General features: G+C 38.3%; 4 protein-coding genes and 1 pseudogene across 4 annotated transcripts; 3 read left to right on the top strand and 2 right to left on the bottom strand.

Annotated features, from left to right (window-relative positions):
• Positions 1 to 2409: 2409 nt before the first annotated feature.
• LOC124320336 (D-2-hydroxyglutarate dehydrogenase, mitochondrial-like) lies at positions 2410 to 4772 on the top strand. Its single transcript, XM_046783178.1, has 8 exons — positions 2410 to 2744; positions 2816 to 3013; positions 3076 to 3207; positions 3287 to 3517; positions 3599 to 3775; positions 3843 to 3952; positions 4051 to 4216; positions 4298 to 4772. Exons 1-8 carry the CDS (start codon positions 2504 to 2506, stop codon positions 4561 to 4563), a joined length of 1521 nt encoding a protein of 506 aa, XP_046639134.1. The 5' UTR covers positions 2410 to 2503; the 3' UTR covers positions 4564 to 4772.
• A 502-nt stretch (positions 4773 to 5274) lies between these two features.
• LOC124320239 (importin-7-like) lies at positions 5275 to 10032 on the top strand. The gene is made up of 14 exons (XM_046783014.1): positions 5275 to 5507; positions 5610 to 5691; positions 5808 to 5961; positions 6026 to 6611; positions 6682 to 7026; positions 7088 to 7378; positions 7443 to 7808; positions 7877 to 8002; positions 8065 to 8373; positions 8449 to 8590; positions 8656 to 8930; positions 9001 to 9139; positions 9206 to 9421; positions 9493 to 10032. Exons 1-14 carry the CDS (start codon positions 5424 to 5426, stop codon positions 9570 to 9572), a joined length of 3195 nt encoding a protein of 1064 aa, XP_046638970.1. The 5' UTR covers positions 5275 to 5423; the 3' UTR covers positions 9573 to 10032.
• On the bottom strand, positions 10018 to 11149 carry LOC124320435 (NEDD8-conjugating enzyme Ubc12). The gene is made up of 5 exons (XM_046783320.1): positions 10898 to 11149; positions 10726 to 10820; positions 10446 to 10652; positions 10238 to 10351; positions 10018 to 10165 (listed from the first exon to the last, which is right to left on the bottom strand). The coding sequence occupies exons 1-5, from the start codon at positions 10998 to 11000 to the stop codon at positions 10139 to 10141; spliced, it is 546 nt and encodes a 181-aa protein (XP_046639276.1). The 5' UTR covers positions 11001 to 11149; the 3' UTR covers positions 10018 to 10138.
• Positions 11150 to 11367: 218 nt separating this feature from the next.
• Positions 11368 to 14134, top strand: LOC124320311 (ran GTPase-activating protein 1-like). The gene is made up of 11 exons (XM_046783138.1): positions 11368 to 11655; positions 11724 to 11911; positions 11975 to 12154; positions 12208 to 12342; positions 12403 to 12675; positions 12764 to 12945; positions 13015 to 13210; positions 13272 to 13364; positions 13423 to 13641; positions 13716 to 13846; positions 13923 to 14134. Exons 1-11 carry the CDS (start codon positions 11541 to 11543, stop codon positions 13990 to 13992), a joined length of 1782 nt encoding a protein of 593 aa, XP_046639094.1. The 5' UTR covers positions 11368 to 11540; the 3' UTR covers positions 13993 to 14134.
• A 3300-nt stretch (positions 14135 to 17434) lies between these two features.
• Positions 17435 to 18759, bottom strand: LOC124320422 (annotated as a pseudogene).
• Positions 18760 to 19127: the final 368 nt, after the last annotated feature.

Genomic DNA, 19127 nt, shown 5'->3' with positions numbered 1-19127 from the left:
TGCCGGGGAAGGTAAATAGACATCACGACGAAAACAACAACCAACAAAAATACCCATAGGAAATGGAAAACAAAGGAAGCGACACACGTACAAAAGTCAGGATGAGTAGTAGGTGATACAGAGCAGATGTGGTGGTGTGTGCTACACTATCTCAGCCCGAAATCTTATTCGGTGCTGGGGCTCCAATATGTGGACGCGGTCGTAACGGTGCTCGTAGCTGTTTCTATTTTTCCTTTCTCATATGAAAATAAAAAGTAACTCTACCAAGATTCATGTACGTACGTACTATACGCAGCCTTAAGAAAGTAAAGGCCTGTTATTTCGTGAAAAAAAAAAACGGACGTCAGCGTGGACTCTACCCGACTAGAACTGCCGTCGAGACTAATAATAAGCACCGTCCATTTTGTCGTTATCGAAGCAAGAGAGAGAGAGAGAGAAGAAAAGGGATTTTGGAGAGAACGTGACGCTCTAGCAAGAAAACGTGGCCAGATGACAAACTAGCTGTTTCATGGCGAAAATTTGTCTTTTTTTTTCTTTTTCAAACGGCCTTATCATCTCGCCGGTGGGTGGCTGTTATATAGCGAAAGAACAGATATATAGTCTCGCTTGAACGCTTTCTCGTGAAATACGCACCCCGAATTTTCATTCCCGTACACGGGGCGTGAGATTTTCATCCGATAGAGACTGATCATTTCCTACTGATAAATGAAGTGCTAGTTTTGTGTATCCAAGGGACAATAAGAACATTCTCCACATAATTCGACAGAGGACCCGATTCTTTTGTATCTTAGTGAATGATTGATAACTCTTACCAAGCGGATTTGACCGATTTCACCATCCCGGCCTTGCTGTCGTCACAAGCTCCCATTTATTTTTATTTATTTCTGGGGAATTCATTCCATCCAAAAGAGAAAGGTCCCAATGATCACTCGATACACCATCAGATTGACCGAGCTTTTCTTTTATTTGTTGAGGGATTCTTCTCAATTGGCCCCGTTCTCGTGCCTCGATTACTTTTTTTTTCCGTCCTATCTCTCACTCTTTCTCTTCCGAGAGAAAGATAACCATCTCAACTAAACCAAAAAAACAAAAGAATAAAAATAAAAATGGTCAACTGTTGTAGTCCCGTTTCGGGTATGGCAGACGCTGCACAGTTATGGCGTCTTGATGTAGCGCCGAATCGCTTCAAGGAACACCGCATTTCAGCTCTCTCTCTCTCGTCTCTTTCTCTCCTCTTCTCTTCTGTAAGGATAGTATGTCCTCAAGTCTCCAGAGAAGCGGTTACTACTGAATCGATCGATTTCCGTGGTCATCACCACTCGGAGATCTTGTCGTAGCGGTTCGCAGCATGTTAGAGGCGGATCATCAGCTTTTACTTGCGCTTCCGCGTACCACTCACCACCCACTGCGCTCTCTCCTTGAGTTGACTCTTTGGAAATGGCAGGCCACGATATCAAACACGTGCCCGTGTTATAGGCGAAAGAGTGAAACTTTAGGGATATCCGGTTGGAGGGAAACTTGGACTTTCACCCGGATAGAGGTCCAGAAATTTTTCTTTTGTTTATTAACTGACTTTTGAATTGACACCTGTTTTCGCTTTCGCTTGACAGCTTTAGTAATTGAATCCTTATAGAATTTGAAACCAACCAATCGGCTGGATCTTTCTTGATTCATTAAAATATTTAAAAAAAAGAAAAAGAAATCAGACTTGAAAGATTTACAGAAACAGTTACAGAGAGTACATTTCCTAGAAGGATGACTCGATGTAAAGGAGAAAAACGACATGCCGGTTGGTGGTTGCGAGTCGGATGAATTCCCCACATACGGCACTGAACAAAATGTTAACTGAGACGAATGTTTTCCCGCCTTCCTAATAGTTATCGATGGTATAAATTATTCAAAAGCCAGAAAAAAAACAAAAATAAAAAATAAAAAAAACCTAGCCATCTGTCGTTTAAGTAGGTCCAGCTGAGCTAACTATAAACGTGCTCCAATGGTTTGGAAAGTATTAAATAGGGAATACAACTAAAGTTCCCCTTAAAAATAGGAATGAGACGACATTCCTTTTGGTGCATTTATAGCATTCAAGACAACTGGGGCCCAACAGAGAATTTGGCGATAAGGCATGATGAGATCGAGATGACTCGATAGAAAAACACCAAAGGCCTCGTCTCGTTCCTTTTTATTGGTGATAGATTCACTAAATTATTTAAAAGTAAATGTCTTTAACAAATTTAGATTTTTTTTTTTTAATTAATGAAATCAAATACTATTCCCCATCAATAGTTGATTGATTTGTATTCCAACTTCGGATTTTTTTTCCTCAAAGCCCAAAATGCAATTTTTTGAATAGTATTTGTGTTCGGTTGATAGATGGCGTAGAATTCTGTTTTTGTCTCGTAGCAGACGAAATAATCGATAAATTGGAAAAACATGTTGCAGTTAATGGGCTTACGTTTTGTTGACGATTATTGTTCATCTGGTAAAATCTACATCTCTCCTCATGTCGTCGATGAATAAATTGTCGGCCACTATTAGATCATTCCATTCGTCAGCAGCAAGATTTAAGAAAAACGTAGAGTTCACTGCGGTAAGATATCCTTATTTAAAGCGAGGAAACTATTCCTTTTTATCCGACAGGCATCTGGGATTTTTCCAAAGTATACTGACTCCTCATCAAGTGCTAACTGATGAATTCAATGACCTATCAGGCTACAATGTGGATTGGATGCATTCAGTAAGAGGTTTGACATTGATCATCTGTTGTCTCAGTCTGACTGTTATTGTAACTCATGTATTTGTCTATAATATTTAGGCTCCAGTCGATTGGTCTTACGGCCAAAAACCACTGAAGAAGTTGGGGCTATTCTGCAGTATTGTAATGCTCAAAACATTGCTGTGTGTCCACAAGGTGGTAACACAGGTCTTGTGGGTGGGTCTGTGCCAGTATTTGATGAAGTCATCATGTCCTTGGGGCTGATGGATGCAGTTATTTCTGTGGATGAATTATCAGGTGCATTCAAATTTCGCACAAATTTACCAAATAAATGTTCTAAATGTTTCTGAATTCTTAAGGAATTGCAATTGTACAGGCTGGTTGTGTTTTAGAAAAGCTTGAAACAATATTGCACCTTAATAATTTGACTTTGCCTCTTGATTTGGGAGCCAAAGGTAGCTGCCAGATTGGAGGAAATGTGGCAACTAATGGTCTGATTATTTTATAATTCATTTGTAAATTGCAATCAAGTAAAATGTAAATTGTAAATTAATAACTAATGTATCCAAGCTGGGGGAATCCGTCTCCTTCGATACGGAAATTTGCACGGATCGGTATTGGGATTGACTGCTGTTCTTGCAAACGGCCAAATTATGGACTGTCTTAGTACGAATAAAAAGGATAACACGGGCTATGATTTAAAACAACTTTTCATCGGCTCTGAAGGTACTTTAGGAGTCGTTACTCAAGTCGCACTGCATTGCCCATCAAAACCGACCTCAGTGCAAGTAGGATTCTTTGGTAACCATCTACAAATATTGATACATTTTTATTGCACAATTATTCATTTTTCCTCCTCCTAAAACACTACTTATATCATAGGTATCAATTCATTTGACAACGTTCTTGAAACATTACGTCTTTCCAAACAAAACCTGGGAGAAATTCTCTCATCTTGTGAGCTAATAGATGCGTCTTCTTTGGAATGCGTCACATCACAGCTGAAACTTAAGTCTCCAGTAAATCATTTTCCTTTTTATATTCTACTAGAAACGTCTGGTAACTAATGGAAATTCCTCTCTCATTTATACCACGGCGTTAACAATTTTTTTTTTTCTCTGTCGAGGTTCGAATGCTGATCATGACGCCGAAAAGTTGAATTCCTTACTGGAAATGCTACTTAAGAATGGAACGATCGTGGATGGTACAATTGCTGTTGATTCAACTCAAGCAACAGTACAAGCCTTTCTCTTAAACTTATTTTGGATAAAAAATAGTCATTATTGGACACTTAAATAGTTATTATATTGAAAGCCAACTCTCCGTTCTTACAGAATTTGTGGGCATTGCGTGAGAGAATTGCTGAAGCTTTAGCATCTGAAGGCTACGTTTACAAATACGACGTGTCTGTGCCCATTCGACAATTCTACCAACTTGTTGATGTCATGCGAGCTCGATTAGAAAACCTACCCATCCGGTGTTGTGGTTACGGACATTTAGGTAATGTTTGCGATGAAGAACGTTTTATTTGAAAGTTGGATTTACTATTTATCATCCCTTATTTTATTCCTTATTCACTAGGCGACGGCAATCTTCATCTTAACATTACCAGCCAGGAGTACAGCTCAGAACTCCTCAACAAGATTGAGCCTTTTGTTTACGATTGGGTTTCTCGGCAACGCGGAAGCGTGAGCGCAGAACACGGACTAGGTTTAAAAAAGAGAGACTATATCGAGTACACTAAGTCGCCAACATCCGTTCATTGGATGCGCCGTATGAAGAAGCTCTTTGACCCCAATAACATTTTAAATCCTTACAAAATCTTCCCAGGAACGTTAAACGAGTAAATTTTGATGAGCTCAGCTACAGTTTAAGTAAAAGCGCAATACACAAAATGCGTAGCTATTACAATAACATTTTCTAAACAGGATCTAGCCCGTTTGATATTGTTTGTTGCTGAGTGTAACGATAAAAAGAGAATAAAAAAATTAAGTAAACATCTTGTATAGTTGTATAAAGATGTTAATACACAAATTTCTGTATGTTTCTTATGTGACCGCTTTAAAGAGAAATGTTTTCGATTGTTTATCACGCGATAATACTAGCTCTGCAGATAAGACATTTATCGTGTCTGGAAAAAAAATCAGCCCTAAATGCTATATTAAAACGACCCCACCTTTAAACTGATTAAAGCCTATTCACGCTTCGAGTGAAGTGTGTTCTGTATATTAAAGAAATTTTCATTGAAGTGCTGGTGTGTCCCACAGCTGGCCAACTCAAAGGAATTTTTTTACTTTTAAAGAATAAAAGAGCCTTGAGCCCTTGAGCCTGAAGAATGTCTGGTAATAAAAGATCGCCCCAAGAGCAAATTGATGACCTTCATAATTTAATTTTTACGTAATAATTTATAACCACTGTTTAATTAAATATGAACAACACAAAATAGTTGGAAGAAGATTTAGCTATATGGAATTTAAAAAAAACCTTAATCATTTTCTTTTTATTGCGCATTTCGTGATCCGAATTCAACCGAACGGGCAACGCCTTCTTGTGACAGACTGCAACTGAGAGCGGCACGATCCCTTGCCATCTTGGTGCCACTTTAGTAAAATCAGACCTACTAGATTGAGTCTTCAATTCGGCCGCCGGACAGTTTTTTACTCTTTGGTTTTCTTGCAATTTGCGTTCAGTTATTACCAGCTCGGAAATGGATACAAGAAAAATTGCGGAATTGTTGAGGGCAACCATCGACCCGAACCAGCAACAGCAGGCCGAAGAACAACTGACACAGGTACATGCCCACGTGGTCCCTTATGCCGTTACCTGAAAACAGTTTAAATTATATATTTTATAAATTTCGAAAGTCGTTTGATTCATCTTATACTCTTAACAGGTCCACAAAATTATTGGGTTTGCCCCTTCCCTGTTGCAAGTTGTGATGGCTAATGACATGGACATGCCTGTTCGTCAAGCAGGTAACATTCATTTTTCAGTCACTGAATTAGGTTTTCCTAAAAACGTTGTCCAAGAACTTTTGCATGGTATTGTGTTAAGCGTTGTAGCCAACTTTTACCTGTATTGTTTGATCTAGGTGTCATTTACTTGAAGAACATGGTCACACAAAACTGGCAGGAAAGAGAGGTAGAAGCAGGCCAGCCTCAGGTGTTTCACATTCATGAGCAGGATAGGGCAATGATTCGTGATGCAATTGTTGATGCAATGGTTCATGCTCCTGATCTAGTTCGGTATACTTGACATATTTTATACATCATTTTGAATAACTAAATAAATCTTTTTTCCCCCATAAAGTGTACAACTTGGGGTCTGTGTAAATCATATTGTTCGGTATGATTTCCCTGGGAAATGGACCCAAATTGTTGACAAGATAAGCATTTATCTTCAAAGTCCAGACCCTAATGGATGGATGGGAGCTCTTTTAAGCTTGTATCAGCTTGTCAAGAACTTTGAGTACAAGAAAGTAGAAGAGAGAACACCATTAACTGAAGCCATGAATTTGTTATTGCCACAAGTGCAGCAACTACTTGTTCGGCTACTTCCTGATCTTTCAGAACAATCTGTGCTTCTCCAGAAGCAAATCCTCAAGATTTTCTATGCTCTAACACAATATTCTCTTCCTATGGGACTGTTAACTAAACCCATCTTCACCCAGTGGATGGAGCTGGCACGTGCTATAGCAGATCGTCCAGTTCCCGAGCAAACTTTGTCAATTGACGAGGATGAAAGACCAGAACTTCCGTGGTGGAAATGCAGGAAGTGGGCCATGCATATCCTTGTTCGTGTTTTTGAACGTTATGGCAGCCCCGGAAATGTTAACAAAGAATACAAAGAATTCGCTGATTGGTTCCTTAAAACCTTTTCTGCCGGTATCTTGGAGGTAATGAATTAAATGGTAAAGTTTTACATGTGACGTTTAGTACAGTGTATTGTTTCATTCTTAAAAACAGGTTATGATGCGCACCCTTGATCAACACCGCCGAAAAGTCTACGTCTCACCTCGCGTTCTTCAACAGACTTTGAATTACGTTAACCAAGCTGTTGGTCACGCCTTCTCTTGGAAGATGTTAAAGCCCCATTCAGCAGCTGTCATCCAAGAAGTTCTCTTCCCCATCTTGTGCTACACAGATGCAGATGAAGAGCTATGGCAATGCGATCCTCATGAATATATTCGAACCAAGTTTGACATATTTGAAGACTATGTCAGCCCAGTTATGGCTGCACAGACTTTGCTCCACACAATTTGTAAAAAGAGGAAAGATCAGCTTCAGAAAACAATGGAATTCCTCATGCAGGTAATCGAAAATGTTAACTAGCATATTTTGCCTTTGCTACATTTTTTGTTGCTCAATTTAGGTACTCACTGCACCAAATGCTGATCCTCGGCAAAAAGACGGTGCACTACACATGGTTGGAAGCCTGGCTGACATTTTACTGAAGAAACCACTATATAAAAGCCAAATGGAGCAATTGCTTGCTCAATTTGTCTTTCCAGAGTTTTCTAGCGCTCATGGCCACTTGCGCGCTCGAGCTTGTTGGGTCCTGCAACATTTTTGTAATATTAAGTTTAATGAGGAGACCATCCTGGCTGAAGCCATTAATCTGACCCAACGATCTTTGTTGACGGATTCTGAATTACCTGTGAAGGTACGCACATCTGTTTCTTTTGTTTTGTGAAGGATTCGAAAATATTTTTCTTTTACAATACCAGGTGGAAGCTGCAGTGGCTCTTCAAATGCTGTTAAGTGGCCAAGAAGAAAAAGCAGAAAAATATGTTGAACCACACATTCGACCAATTACGCTGGAGCTTTTGAACATTATTCGAGAAACTGAAAATGATGAATTGACAACGGTTATGCAGAAAATCGTATCAACTTACACCGAACAGCTTATGCCTGTAGCTGTTGAGATTTGTCAGCATCTTGTGACCACTTTTGGCCAAGTCATTGCCCACGACGAAGAGTCAGACGAGAGAGCCATCACCGCCATGGGGCTGCTCAATACAATTGAAACACTGATTGCCGTCATGGAAGACCACGAAGATGTGTTGACCCAGCTAGAACCCGTTGCGCTGCAGGTATTTGGTGCCTGGTGCTAATTATTTCTCGTTTGTCCCTAATTTTAACATTATATGTCGCTTCTTAGGTTGTTGGACTGATTTTCACACAGTCAGCTATGGAATTCTACGAAGAAGCTCTTTCTTTAGTCTTTGATCTTACCAGTAAAAAAATCTCTGCCGACCTTTGGAAAGTTTTGGAAATGATCTATCAAGTGCGTTGTTACAAGTTTCCATTAATTTCTTGTGCGCTGATTGAAGTTTTCTTTTCTTTCAGGTTTTCGAAAAAGACGCCTTTGACTACTTTACCGATATGATGCCTGCTCTTCATAATTATGTCACTGTCGACACGGAAGCATTTGTTAGCAACCCAAACTATCTTTTGGCTTTGTTTAATATGTGCAAAGCTATTTTAACTGGTGATGCCGGGGAAGATGCTGAATGCCACGCCGCCAAGCTGTTGGAAGTTATACTGTTGCAGTGCAAAGGACGAGTAGATCAGTGTATCCCCTCTTTCGTTGAGCTTGTTCTATCTAGGTTAACTCGTGAGGTGAAAACATCTGAGCTAAGAACCATGTGCTTGCAGGTATGGGTTAAATTTTTACCTTTTCTTACATAAGTTTAACGTGTATTACATAATTTTATTCTGTTACCTTCATAGGTTATAATCGCTGCTTTGTATACAAGTCCTAACCTAGTTTTAGAGACGCTCAAGCGACTCCAGGCAGCCATGGGTGATTCTTCCCAATCACTGACTTCACACTTCATTCGCCAATGGATTCATGACACAGACTGCTTTTTAGGTGAGTTTTATTTGAATGTAAAAGACAGACAAAACAATTTGAAACTTCTTACCCTTGATACGTAGGTCTCCACGATCGTAAACTCTGTGTGTTGGGAATGTGCACGCTCATCACGGCTGCTCCATCTCATCCTGGCCTTGTTGAAGAGTGCGCACAACAAATTGTGCCATCTCTGCTATTACTCTTTGACGGACTGAAACGTGCTTACGCCGCCAAGGCAGCTGAAGAAGAGGAAAATGGCGACGATGAAGACGATGATGATGAAGAGTGTGAGGAAGTGCTCAGCTCTGACGAAGATGATATTGATCATGATGGACAAGATTACTTGGAGCGCCTGCAGGTATTGAAAAAAAAAATCTAGTGAAGCATGCGCTTATTTCGTGACTAATTATTACTCTAAATACTTAAAGGAAAAAATTTCGAAAGCTTCTGGTCAGTCTCCATTTCCTATCACTACTGTCATCAAGGATCTCCCTGGCGACGAGGACGATGAAGATGGTGACGACGATGACGATGATGAAGACGAAGAAGAAGAAACAGCCCTTGAGGGTATTTAAATATAGTTTGATTTTGCTTAGAAGAAACAGTATTGAAATTTTTAAAATTTTCTTCAAGGTTACACTACTCCGTTGGACGTTGAAAATTGTGAAATAGATGAATACATCATTTTCAAGCAAGTACTAGAAGAAGTTCAAGGTACTAATCCCGGTTGGTACAACGCTTTGACTGGAGCTCTGACAGGTGATCAGCAAAAAGCCCTAAACGACGTAATTGTTCTTGCTGATCAACGACGCGCAGCCGCTGAAAGTAAGCGGATTGAAGAGGCTGGAGGTAAGAATTTCCTAGATTTGTGTTAATGATAATCATAAGACTAATTTTTGTTTCTTTTTAAAATTTTTCAGGCTACAGTTTCAACCAACAAACGGTTCCCGATTCTTTTAATTTCGGAGGAAATGGGTCTACTTCACCATTTAGCAGATGAATGTTTCTTACTAACGTTATCGTATAATTCCTTATCAATATGGTTCTATTTGATAACATCCGTCACTATCACATTTATTGATAGCTGTGCTTTGACCTTTTTTCATCAATGCCTGGTTTTCTTATTGAATCTGTCTGATTAGGTTAAATTGCCCATTTGTTTTGTTTTTTTGGTTGCCTTTTTTTTTTTTGGAGGGGAATTTTTGTGTTGTGCATTTAGGCTTTGCTTGGGAAGGTTAATCTAACTGCTGATAATGCGCTCTTTGTAGAAAGTAGGAACACTGAATAGTTCGATACTTTCTATTCTCATCAGTAGCAAAGCCTAGTCATCCATTCCCTTCCTCCTTCTGCTTGAACCGTGTATCGTTCCGTATGACGAGTAAAGAACGGTGATGGATATTCAAGAAAAAATTACAGCTGAATGATGAAACTTAATAAAAAACTAATGATGGAACGCAAAACTCGCGGATGTTTATTTTTTCTGCACATGAAAATTTCCATGTTAAAAATCGTTTGAAATCAAATTTGAAAAGAGCCATTCGTTTTTTGTTGTATCTGATTCGGATGTTATTTCAAGCATCGTTCGAAATAAACCTGTTTTCCCCAATTAGGTTCAAAACAAGAATGTGTTATTTTTAAATATGATTTCAAAGTAATTTAACTTACCGAACCAACATATCCCCCTCGCATGGATTTTTGGACGTTTGTTTCGAATAATCGCCGGTTTGTTTGAAGTACTTCTGCAGCTTCTTTATTCAATGGATCTTCTGGATTGGGTTCCTTTAAAATCACACAAGAACAGTGACATTATCAACATACATCTTGGGAATTTAGGACAAGATGGATTTCAATGAACTGAGAAAAAAGAGCTCACCAGGAAAAGGTACTGCAGCCCATAAATTATGGAGTTGATTGTTAATACTGGCTTCCAGTCCTCTCGTAGAATGTTAAGACACACATTACCTTCAAGGTCAATGTTCGGGTGATACACCTGTGTCTCACACTTCACTTTGGGTGGTTCATGAGGATAACCAGGACCAACTTTGAAACTAAAAGAAAATTTCCCTCCTCTGTAAAAACCCTGAAACAGAATAATTATAAAAAAGTTGTATAAATCAAATAAATATTTTGCATTTCATAATTCCACATAATACCTCATCTGGAGAAATGATTAATTTGAAGTTCAGCAAGTCATCTTGGTCAGGAAATTCCATTTGACAAGTCTTGGGTAGATTTAACTCATTAATATCTACGAGACATTATAACAAATATTAAAATAAATGGAACATGGGTCACAAGGTCAGAACTTGTTTTTAGTCAATAGACCTTTGGTGATACGCAGCTGGGCAGCGGATGCTTTCTTTTGATTTCCTGCCCGACCTGGAACTTCATCTTTCTTTTGTTGTTTAAGAGAAAAAAGCTTAATCATGATGTCGGCTTCACAAATACGAGATCTACAAAGTTGGGAAAACTTAACAGGGGTTTCCTTCTTATATTTACAGAGGAACCAGTCTAGATTTTATTTGGCCCAATACAGAACAGATGGGAAATATTTGCTGATTGAGAGGACTAAACAGCACAGCAGACTGTTGGAGAAATGTCAAAAACAATTCCATGTAAATGTAAATTTTTTTATGCTGCCAGAAATACAATTGATACAACTGATTTTTTTAAAATTAAAAATAATATTGAATACTATTAGGTTTAAATTTAGTTATTAATAGTAATTAACAATTCATTTTTCTAAAGTCAATACCCTATTTTTGAAATGTGAAAACGCTGCACCAAAGAGAAATTTCTGCTTGGGAATTCGAGGGTACGAGCTACGAGTCGATAAACCGACTGTTAGCGTTCAAATTAGACACGTGAATTTTTTTTTCAATAGAAAATAATACTACACCACTACACTTACACTTTAGAGTGTCATCTTGGTTGAACCTGATAAAAATCATCCAACAACTTTGAAGAAATGAATGGGGCTGTGACTAAGTTTAATGGAGACTCTGAAACCAATAATTTGAATGCAAAAGAAGAAATAGTGGATTTTAGCGGGAAAGGACTCAAGTTAGATACGGAAGCCGACGGTTTGTTCTGATTTTATGTTTGCTTTATAAATGGGATTAAAGTTCTTTTTATTGGAATTTTTCAACAGCCCAACCTATTGTTAATGCAATTCAGGCTGCAAAAGGTTTGACGGGTCTCATCCTTGAAGGAAACACTCTTGGTGTTGAAGCCGCCAAGGCTATTGCCAAAGCATTAGAATCCAAACCAACCTTCCAGAGAGCACTGTGGAAAGATGCTTTTACTGGTCGGTTGAAAGATGAAATTCCAAAAGCTTTGGTAATTTGATTGTGGTGCATGCATGTGATGATTAACAGTATTAACCACCGTTTATTTTAATAGAGTTTCTTAGGAGGAGGACTCATTTTGGCTAAAGCTAACTTAATTGAGTTAGATTTGAGTGATAATGCATTAGGTCCAGTTGGTATGGAAGGTCTTGTTCAGTTTTTGAAAAGCCCTGTCTGCTATTCTCTAAAATGTATAAGATTAAACAATAATGGCCTTGGAATTTATGGTGGACGGGTAACTAAAATTCCATTTATTTGTAATCATTATACTGCTACCTTTTACTTTAGATGCTTGCCCAAGCTTTAAATGACTGTCTTAAAGCCAGTAAAGAGGCTGGTTCTCCATTGAGTCTCAAAACCTTCATTGTTGGAAGAAATCGACTTGAAAATGAAGGAGCGATTGCTCTGTCAGAATTTTTCAAGGTCACTGTTTTTTTTACAGTAATTATTTAATTATTTTAATTACACCATATTTGTTTTTAGGCAGTTGGAACCTTGGAAGAAGTCCAGATGCCTCAAAATTTTATAAGACATCCTGGTATTCTCGCATTGGCCAGTGCGCTTGTTTATAATCCTGCCCTGAAAATTCTTAACTTTAATGATAACACGTTCACCTGGAGAGGATCACAAGCTGTTGCAGAAGCTCTTCCAAAATGGCAGCAATTGTCGGTTATAAACTTTGGAGACTGTTTGATCCGTACCAAGGGGGCTGAGTTCCTCGCCAAGGCATTGTCATCCGGTCATGAGCATTTAAAGGTAATTTTTGTTGATGCCAATATGTTTAAATTCCTTAATATGGTGTTTCGTAATTCTACATCTATGTATTGATTGGATCGTACTTTAGGAAGTCTATATGGATCATGGCGAAATCAATTTGAGTGGAGCAAAGCTATTGGCTAATTCTTTAAAAAACAAAAAAATGCTTAAAATATGTGATCTAAACGGTAATCAGTTCGGTGAAGAAGGATGTCAGGAGCTCAAGGATATCTTCGGTGGCTTAGGTGAAAAGGTTTTGCTGAGTTTAAGGTATGAAAACCATCAATCCAATATGCTTTAAAATTTGCGATCTCATTTCTTCTTCTTTTCTTCTAAAAGCGATGATGAAGGTGAACCAAGCAGCGAGGAAGGAGAAAGTGAACAAGAGGAAGAGGAGGAAGAGAGTGGCGACGAAGAGAAAGAAGAGAAAGAAGAGAAAGAAGTAGAAAAATCTCTCGATCATGTGTCTGCTTATGACACTTTGCATCAACTTAATGCTAATCTGGCTCAGCTAACTGCAAACGAAGTCATTCCGGTATTCAAAAGATTTCTTAAATTGTTTGTTATTGAATGTTATTTTACGACTATCTTAACAGTCGACAGTGGAGGCACTACTTGCTGCACCCACTTTGGCTCGCTTCAATGGGTTAGGTGACCAGAAAAGCTCATTGATTCTTCAACATGTCGACGTAGGTTCGCAATACAAAAAATTGTGTGACCTCATTTGATAGATTTTCCGTATTTTAGCGTTTGATAGCTGCCAAGCCCGATGCATTATTTGCCGTTTACGCTGAGGTCATCATGAAAGTTAGCTCGACCGTCAATCTGAGATCGGAGATATCTTCAGTCGAAAATGTTCAACAGTCCGTTGATGCGATTCTTAAAGCGGCTTTCGAAAAGGCTAAGTCAATGGATAAGATGTCTGTTCTTGATAACACACTGCTAGTGTACATGGGTATTCTAAAGGTAGTTATTGACAGCCACAGAATTGTCTATGTTTATGACAGAATTATCTTATTATTGAACATTTCTTTTGTTAGAGTGAAGATAAACAATTTCGACCCACCTGGCCTCTGAGCGGATTCTTTTTGATTCTGGAACGCATCCTCACCGTTGATCCCAATAACATTCCACTCAGCACTCTACAATCTTTGCAAACCTTCTTCACACAGTAACAACATTTATTTATCAATAATATATAATAATAATATTTTTTTAAATGTATAAACTATCTTTTCTGTGCATAGGCCTCATCCAACTTTTGACATTTATAAAGAAGAATCCGATAGGTTAAAGAAAATTCTGAACAAGTTTTGAAGAAGAAAATGGAAATCTTTATAACTCACCTTTAAACGCTGCGTGTTCTTTCACGGATGGTGTGTTAAATACGTTTTTATTTGTTTCATTCTTCCTAAGTACAATAAATGTTTCAGACGTGGAAGCTGAAATAATCAAATCATCCATGCTGTCTGAATGACAGTGTCGCTTAGGTTATTTAAAAATAATAGGTCCTCCTTACCTTTCCGCCCCTATGAAGATTAAACTAGAGTATGGATATGCCTTACTTCCTTAACCCTAAAATTAACGAAATATTTAGGACAAGCCTTTCTCGCTTCTTCAAATTCGAATTAGGTCTGCCTGCCAGTTGCGCCGTTCGCAGTAATCAAATTTGGAGAAACGCAAGAGTTGATCCTTTTAGTGGTCAATCGTGGTAATATGGCGGCTAAACACATGCACTGCTTGGCCAGATTTAAGTGACTGTTTGATTACAGAAACGGAATTTAGGGAGGAACTCTTCACAAGGATCTTTCCAACCGCAACTTCCTTAACCCTTAATTTATCCCACATTACATGAAAACTGTCGGTATTCAGCTTTATTAGATATTACACTTACTACAGGTTTCCTGGAACCTTTCCTTCTCTAAAAAGTAAAAACTTTATACCACATCAACATATATGATATATATAGTGACGAGTTTAACCTGGTATCTCTAGCGTTGGCCGAATTCTTCAACCATAAGGGGGAAAAATCTACGTACCTCAACACATCCTTAATAATTAAATTGGCAGTCCACATAAGAAACATTAGTTTCGTAACGTTTACTTTGCACATCTCTGAAGAAATTTCTCGCTTCCACTATAACGAAATTTTGGTTGATAACTGCCAGTTTCTGTTTCAGCAACAAAGCTCACTTGTTAGATTTTTAATAATGTGGGTTTTTTTTCTACTTCCGGTTTTCTTATTTCTGTCAGTTGTTTAGTTAATATTCATCTGAAGCACAAAAGAACCACATATTCGTGATCCTCGTCAAATTTGTGGTAAAGTTCATATTTTTTTTGTACGTACGCGTACTTCCGGTTTCGAGAATTATCCTGAACAGTTCAGGAAAAATCTCGATTTTGACCAAATTCTGGATTTCGTTTAAATTACACCTAATCGACCCCAAGTTTCACGTAGATAACGAATTTTTTGTTCATTTTGTCGACAGCTCAATGGTTAAGGAGCTATCGCTTACTTCCGGTATACTTCCGGAAAATTTGCATGAAACTAACAAGTGAGCTTTGTTCTCTGTAGAATTCTAAAGATTCCATGCTAATTTAAACAAATAGAAATGGTCTTTTTGATTACTTTTATGAATTGTGACTATCTAAGGCCAGTTCTTTAGATGTTTAGTTTTGAACTTGTCAAATAGATGGCGTGAAAGAATGTTGTTTGTTGTGTCACATATATAATGGCGGTTCGTTGTCAAAAGTTCAGCTACAGCTATCTTCTTCGAAAATTACCAATGAATTCGTTGGTAAATTGACTAGATTTCCTGTGCAATTTGTTTGGCATGTGTTCTTTACTGAATATGTGTTTAATAACATCATTATTTCTCCTCCATTTCCAGGAAAAAATGTGAAAGGTGCATGAAGCCAGTACTGTCAACTATTGTGTTAAAAATCCTGGTATCCTACTGAATATGTCATCCAAATGGCAGAGTGTTAACAACCAATGCTAGCTTTAGTAAAGTATTGCTGGAACATCTCATTTTTTATTAGGATTCATCACTATTATCGGCTGAATAATTCTATGGGACTTGCCAGATCACCAACCCAAGCATGGACCAATTTCTCATTCCATCTTCTAGAGAACCTTACATAACTGATTGGTGGTTTAGTGTGTAAGCTTACTTGTCATGTCACTGAACTTATTTTGTTGCAGTCTTATATGTATTTAAAGTATTGTTCTGCACTTAAGTCTATCTAATGTTTAAGTTTAATTATTCTTTTAGATCATAGACATCAAGCACATTGATGCCACAAATTATAGACAAGGTAACTTTATTTTTTATTTACAGGTTTTAGTTTCTAATGTAGCATGATAGACTTTATGAGAAGTCATGTTGTTTGAAGAAAAAGGACTATACAGTCGACAAGGTTCTTTGCTAACCTGTTGGCTGCTACCCTTGAATCTCCCTGTTTACTTCCTTACACGGGTCCTCTTGATTTGAGGTAGTACTTCTTTCTGTTGCTACAACCTTGTTTGAATATTATCCAAATAAATGTTCATTCTGCTTACAGGGTAATCCTTCGCTACTGATCACAACCTATGGTGAAAAACGACGAGAGAATGCTGTAATCCAAGACTGATACATTGTGTAGTTGTTAGATAAATGACGAGTGCATATCTGGGCTCCCTTCTTTTCTGTGGCCCCGTTTCCCTAACTAACAACTAACCAACGCCCGCCGGTGGTCACTCACCCGCTGTGAAACCAGGAGGAGGGGAGGGCTCTGGTCGAACGGGCCAACGGGGAGACTTGGAAGGCGCATGATCCGATGAAAACTTTTGGAGGGTCATGAGTCTAACCCGGAAGCCTAGTATGACTACATCTCCCCAGTAAAACTGGCCTCGTACTTCTCTCTTCTTCTCGGTCCAGATACTATCTCTGGGGGCCGTAGACAAAACCTATAACAGCATGTGCGATTTAAACAAAGCAACCCACTACCCAATGAAACAAAAAGCCATGGTTTATTAATTGCGGAAATCTCCCGTCAGTCAAGTTACAAAGACTGACACAGATTTCCGTAGAACTAAAACATCGCTTTTTGTCTCATTGCCGCAGCGGTGGTGGCGAGTTGCGTTTAAACTCGTGCAGAAGAAAATCGTCTTGAACCGGACGCTCTGTTTATTGAATTTTTTAACATTTTAAAAATAAATTAAAAATAAATTTATACAATGTATTTCTTTTTATTTATTAGATATTACATGGTTATGGTTTGACATTGGTTTATAGGGTTGAGGTTATAGATTTAAGGGTTGGAAGGTGTGTGTTTTCAGGGTTTGAAGAATTGGAAGGTATATGTTTGTGGGGTTTGGAGATTAATTGGTAGGGATACGTTTGTAGGGTTATAGAATCAATGAATTTTTATCTAAACTTGAAATATTTCCTCCCTCCCCTCTCCAACATCCACCACTTTCCTTTCCCAATCCCGGAAACATGTTTATTATTTGTTTGACATCAACATCCCATATTTGCTTTTGTTGCTTCTGAACTTATAAACGGTAAACTGCAATAGTCACGATGGCACTTTTAACAAAATATGATGCAACTTCGGTAACACAACACCACCAAGGGACGGCCAATTGTACTTGATGTAGGAAGATCTTTAACCAGCATAGGCTTCAACAACGTGCCACATCGGACAGCAACTACGCGAGCATAAAACACTAAACCTATAACCAAAATGAAATGAATTAATCTAAATGAATAAATGTCACTCTACGTTATTTAAAAGAGTTAAGACCCTCAGCTGGCTGCATTAAATCCATGTGTACGTTGGGCAGCAACAAAGAAGCTCATACTTTTACCAGACTGATAATCCTATTTATTAAAAAAAACTCAATTTCTATCAACTATCTAGGAAACATTGAAACAATGTCTTAAATTACAAAAGAAAAATGGCAGAAGTCAAAGTAAACTATGCAAACACAATCCTTCAGAATAAAAGTTGCAAAAGAACCTACAGGCCTTACAAGGTAGACAACTGAAAATTCTACACTAAATAAGTTTAGAGATAGTCACAGGCTAACTAAGTCTGTAGTCTCACAGTTAAAAAGTTGAACATATTTACCTGAATAGTTCTGAAGTGTTCCTTACAAAACGTACAGCCGGTACAGGAAAAAGAGGAATTTATCCTTGGCATGGTTATCCAATTTCAAAGAGCTCAATTTCACCTACATGAGGGAAGAAAAGAGTTACTTATAACAGGAAATCAAATGCGGTTTTTTTTTCTTCTTTTCAGACCTGGAGTGTTACAATTCTGGCTCTGGCATCACTCAATGAGGGGAAAGAATTGAGGTAATCACTAGTTGTGATTGTGATGGGTAAATAATTGTCAATCTTTTCGTTGATATCCAACTCTTACAGCCCTCTGTGCAGAACTCTACAAACAAATAATGGTTAAAGCTTTATTAAAATATATATTATACTGCAGGGTTCTCACTTTTCAATGCTTGGCAATGTCTCTCAATTTGTCGGTGATGTCATGTGAAGAAAGTTGGGGATCTTCATCAACTCTGCATTGGCAAATTTACCAGGTGGTGTTGCCCCTGACCCAACTCAGCCCTGATGCAAGGGCAGCAGGACACTAGCTGGATGGAAAGACCTGGCAACTGGCCTGACTGAGTGCCAGTCTTGATCAAAAGCGCGTTATGTTGGAACGTGAACTGCTGCTCTCTTGTATACTTTACGTCCGTAAGATCTCATATTCAAATACTTGTTGGGACTCAGATCCAGCGAACGGAATTCGTCATCTCCTAATAAATTTAAACAGAAAGCAAGTTACAGCACATGCCATTCACGTGTAAAAAATCTAATGATACTAAGCGCCATTTTAAAAAGATGAAAATTACCATGCACTTTTAGAATTTCTTCATTTTTGCGAAATGATGTGGGATAATTAGAAATGGGTCTAGTTGACACAAACTGCTGAAACTGGAAAACACGTAGGTTGACAATTGCAGACATTTTATTTGACTCTTTTTTAGCAGACTAAAATACAAGTTCCATCGCCATCTATGATTCACATTTACAACTGCGGCGGATTAAAAGTACCCGACAATAGAGAATAACTCCAATGCCCGACAGTAGGACTCCAATTAAAAACATTATTGGAGTTCTATTGTCGCGTAGTGGAGTTCTACTGTTTTCGTTATAGTGGAAGCCGGTGGAAGCGAGAAATTTCTTCAGAAATGTCCAAAGTAAACGTTACTAAACGAATGCTTCTTAGTGGAAAATAAAAGGCTATCCGAGTATGCTGTATATAGCGTCAGAAACGTTTATTAAGCGAGGCTTTAGTCCAAGTCTAAAGTCTATTCTTTATCTGACCAATCGTCCGTTAATTATCAGTTGCGTACACACAAAGTACACATCAGCCCATGTGCGAAAGTACATTGACTATGTGCAGGC

This window comes from Daphnia pulicaria, chromosome 1 (genome assembly GCF_021234035.1).
Source record: "Daphnia pulicaria isolate SC F1-1A chromosome 1, SC_F0-13Bv2, whole genome shotgun sequence".
NCBI lineage: Eukaryota > Metazoa > Arthropoda > Branchiopoda > Diplostraca > Daphniidae > Daphnia > Daphnia pulicaria.
The sequence above is the reverse complement of the archived record's forward strand: the minus strand, read 5'-3'. Positions and strand labels throughout refer to the sequence as shown.

Coding starts and splice junctions, on each gene's coding strand:
- LOC124320336 (XM_046783178.1), top strand. CDS start 2,504: ATGTCGTCGATGAATAAATTGTCGGCCACTATTAGATCATTCCATTCG. Junction 3,014..3,075: donor TTCTGTGGATGAATTATCAG/GTGCATTCAAAT, acceptor TGAATTCTTAAG/GAATTGCAATTGTACAGGCT. Junction 4,217..4,297: donor TTGTGGTTACGGACATTTAG/GTAATGTTTGCG, acceptor CTTATTCACTAG/GCGACGGCAATCTTCATCTT.
- LOC124320239 (XM_046783014.1), top strand. CDS start 5,424: ATGGATACAAGAAAAATTGCGGAATTGTTGAGGGCAACCATCGACCCG. Junction 7,809..7,876: donor TAGAACCCGTTGCGCTGCAG/GTATTTGGTGCC, acceptor GTCGCTTCTTAG/GTTGTTGGACTGATTTTCAC. Junction 9,422..9,492: donor GCGGATTGAAGAGGCTGGAG/GTAAGAATTTCC, acceptor AAAATTTTTCAG/GCTACAGTTTCAACCAACAA.
- LOC124320435 (XM_046783320.1), bottom strand. CDS start 11,000: ATGATTAAGCTTTTTTCTCTTAAACAACAAAAGAAAGATGAAGTTCCA. Junction 10,653..10,725: donor TAATCATTTCTCCAGATGAG/GTATTATGTGGA, acceptor ATTCTGTTTCAG/GGTTTTTACAGAGGAGGGAA. Junction 10,352..10,445: donor GGCTGCAGTACCTTTTCCTG/GTGAGCTCTTTT, acceptor GTGATTTTAAAG/GAACCCAATCCAGAAGATCC.
- LOC124320311 (XM_046783138.1), top strand. CDS start 11,541: ATGAATGGGGCTGTGACTAAGTTTAATGGAGACTCTGAAACCAATAAT. Junction 11,656..11,723: donor GTTAGATACGGAAGCCGACG/GTTTGTTCTGAT, acceptor ATTTTTCAACAG/CCCAACCTATTGTTAATGCA. Junction 13,365..13,422: donor TGATTCTTCAACATGTCGAC/GTAGGTTCGCAA, acceptor TCCGTATTTTAG/CGTTTGATAGCTGCCAAGCC.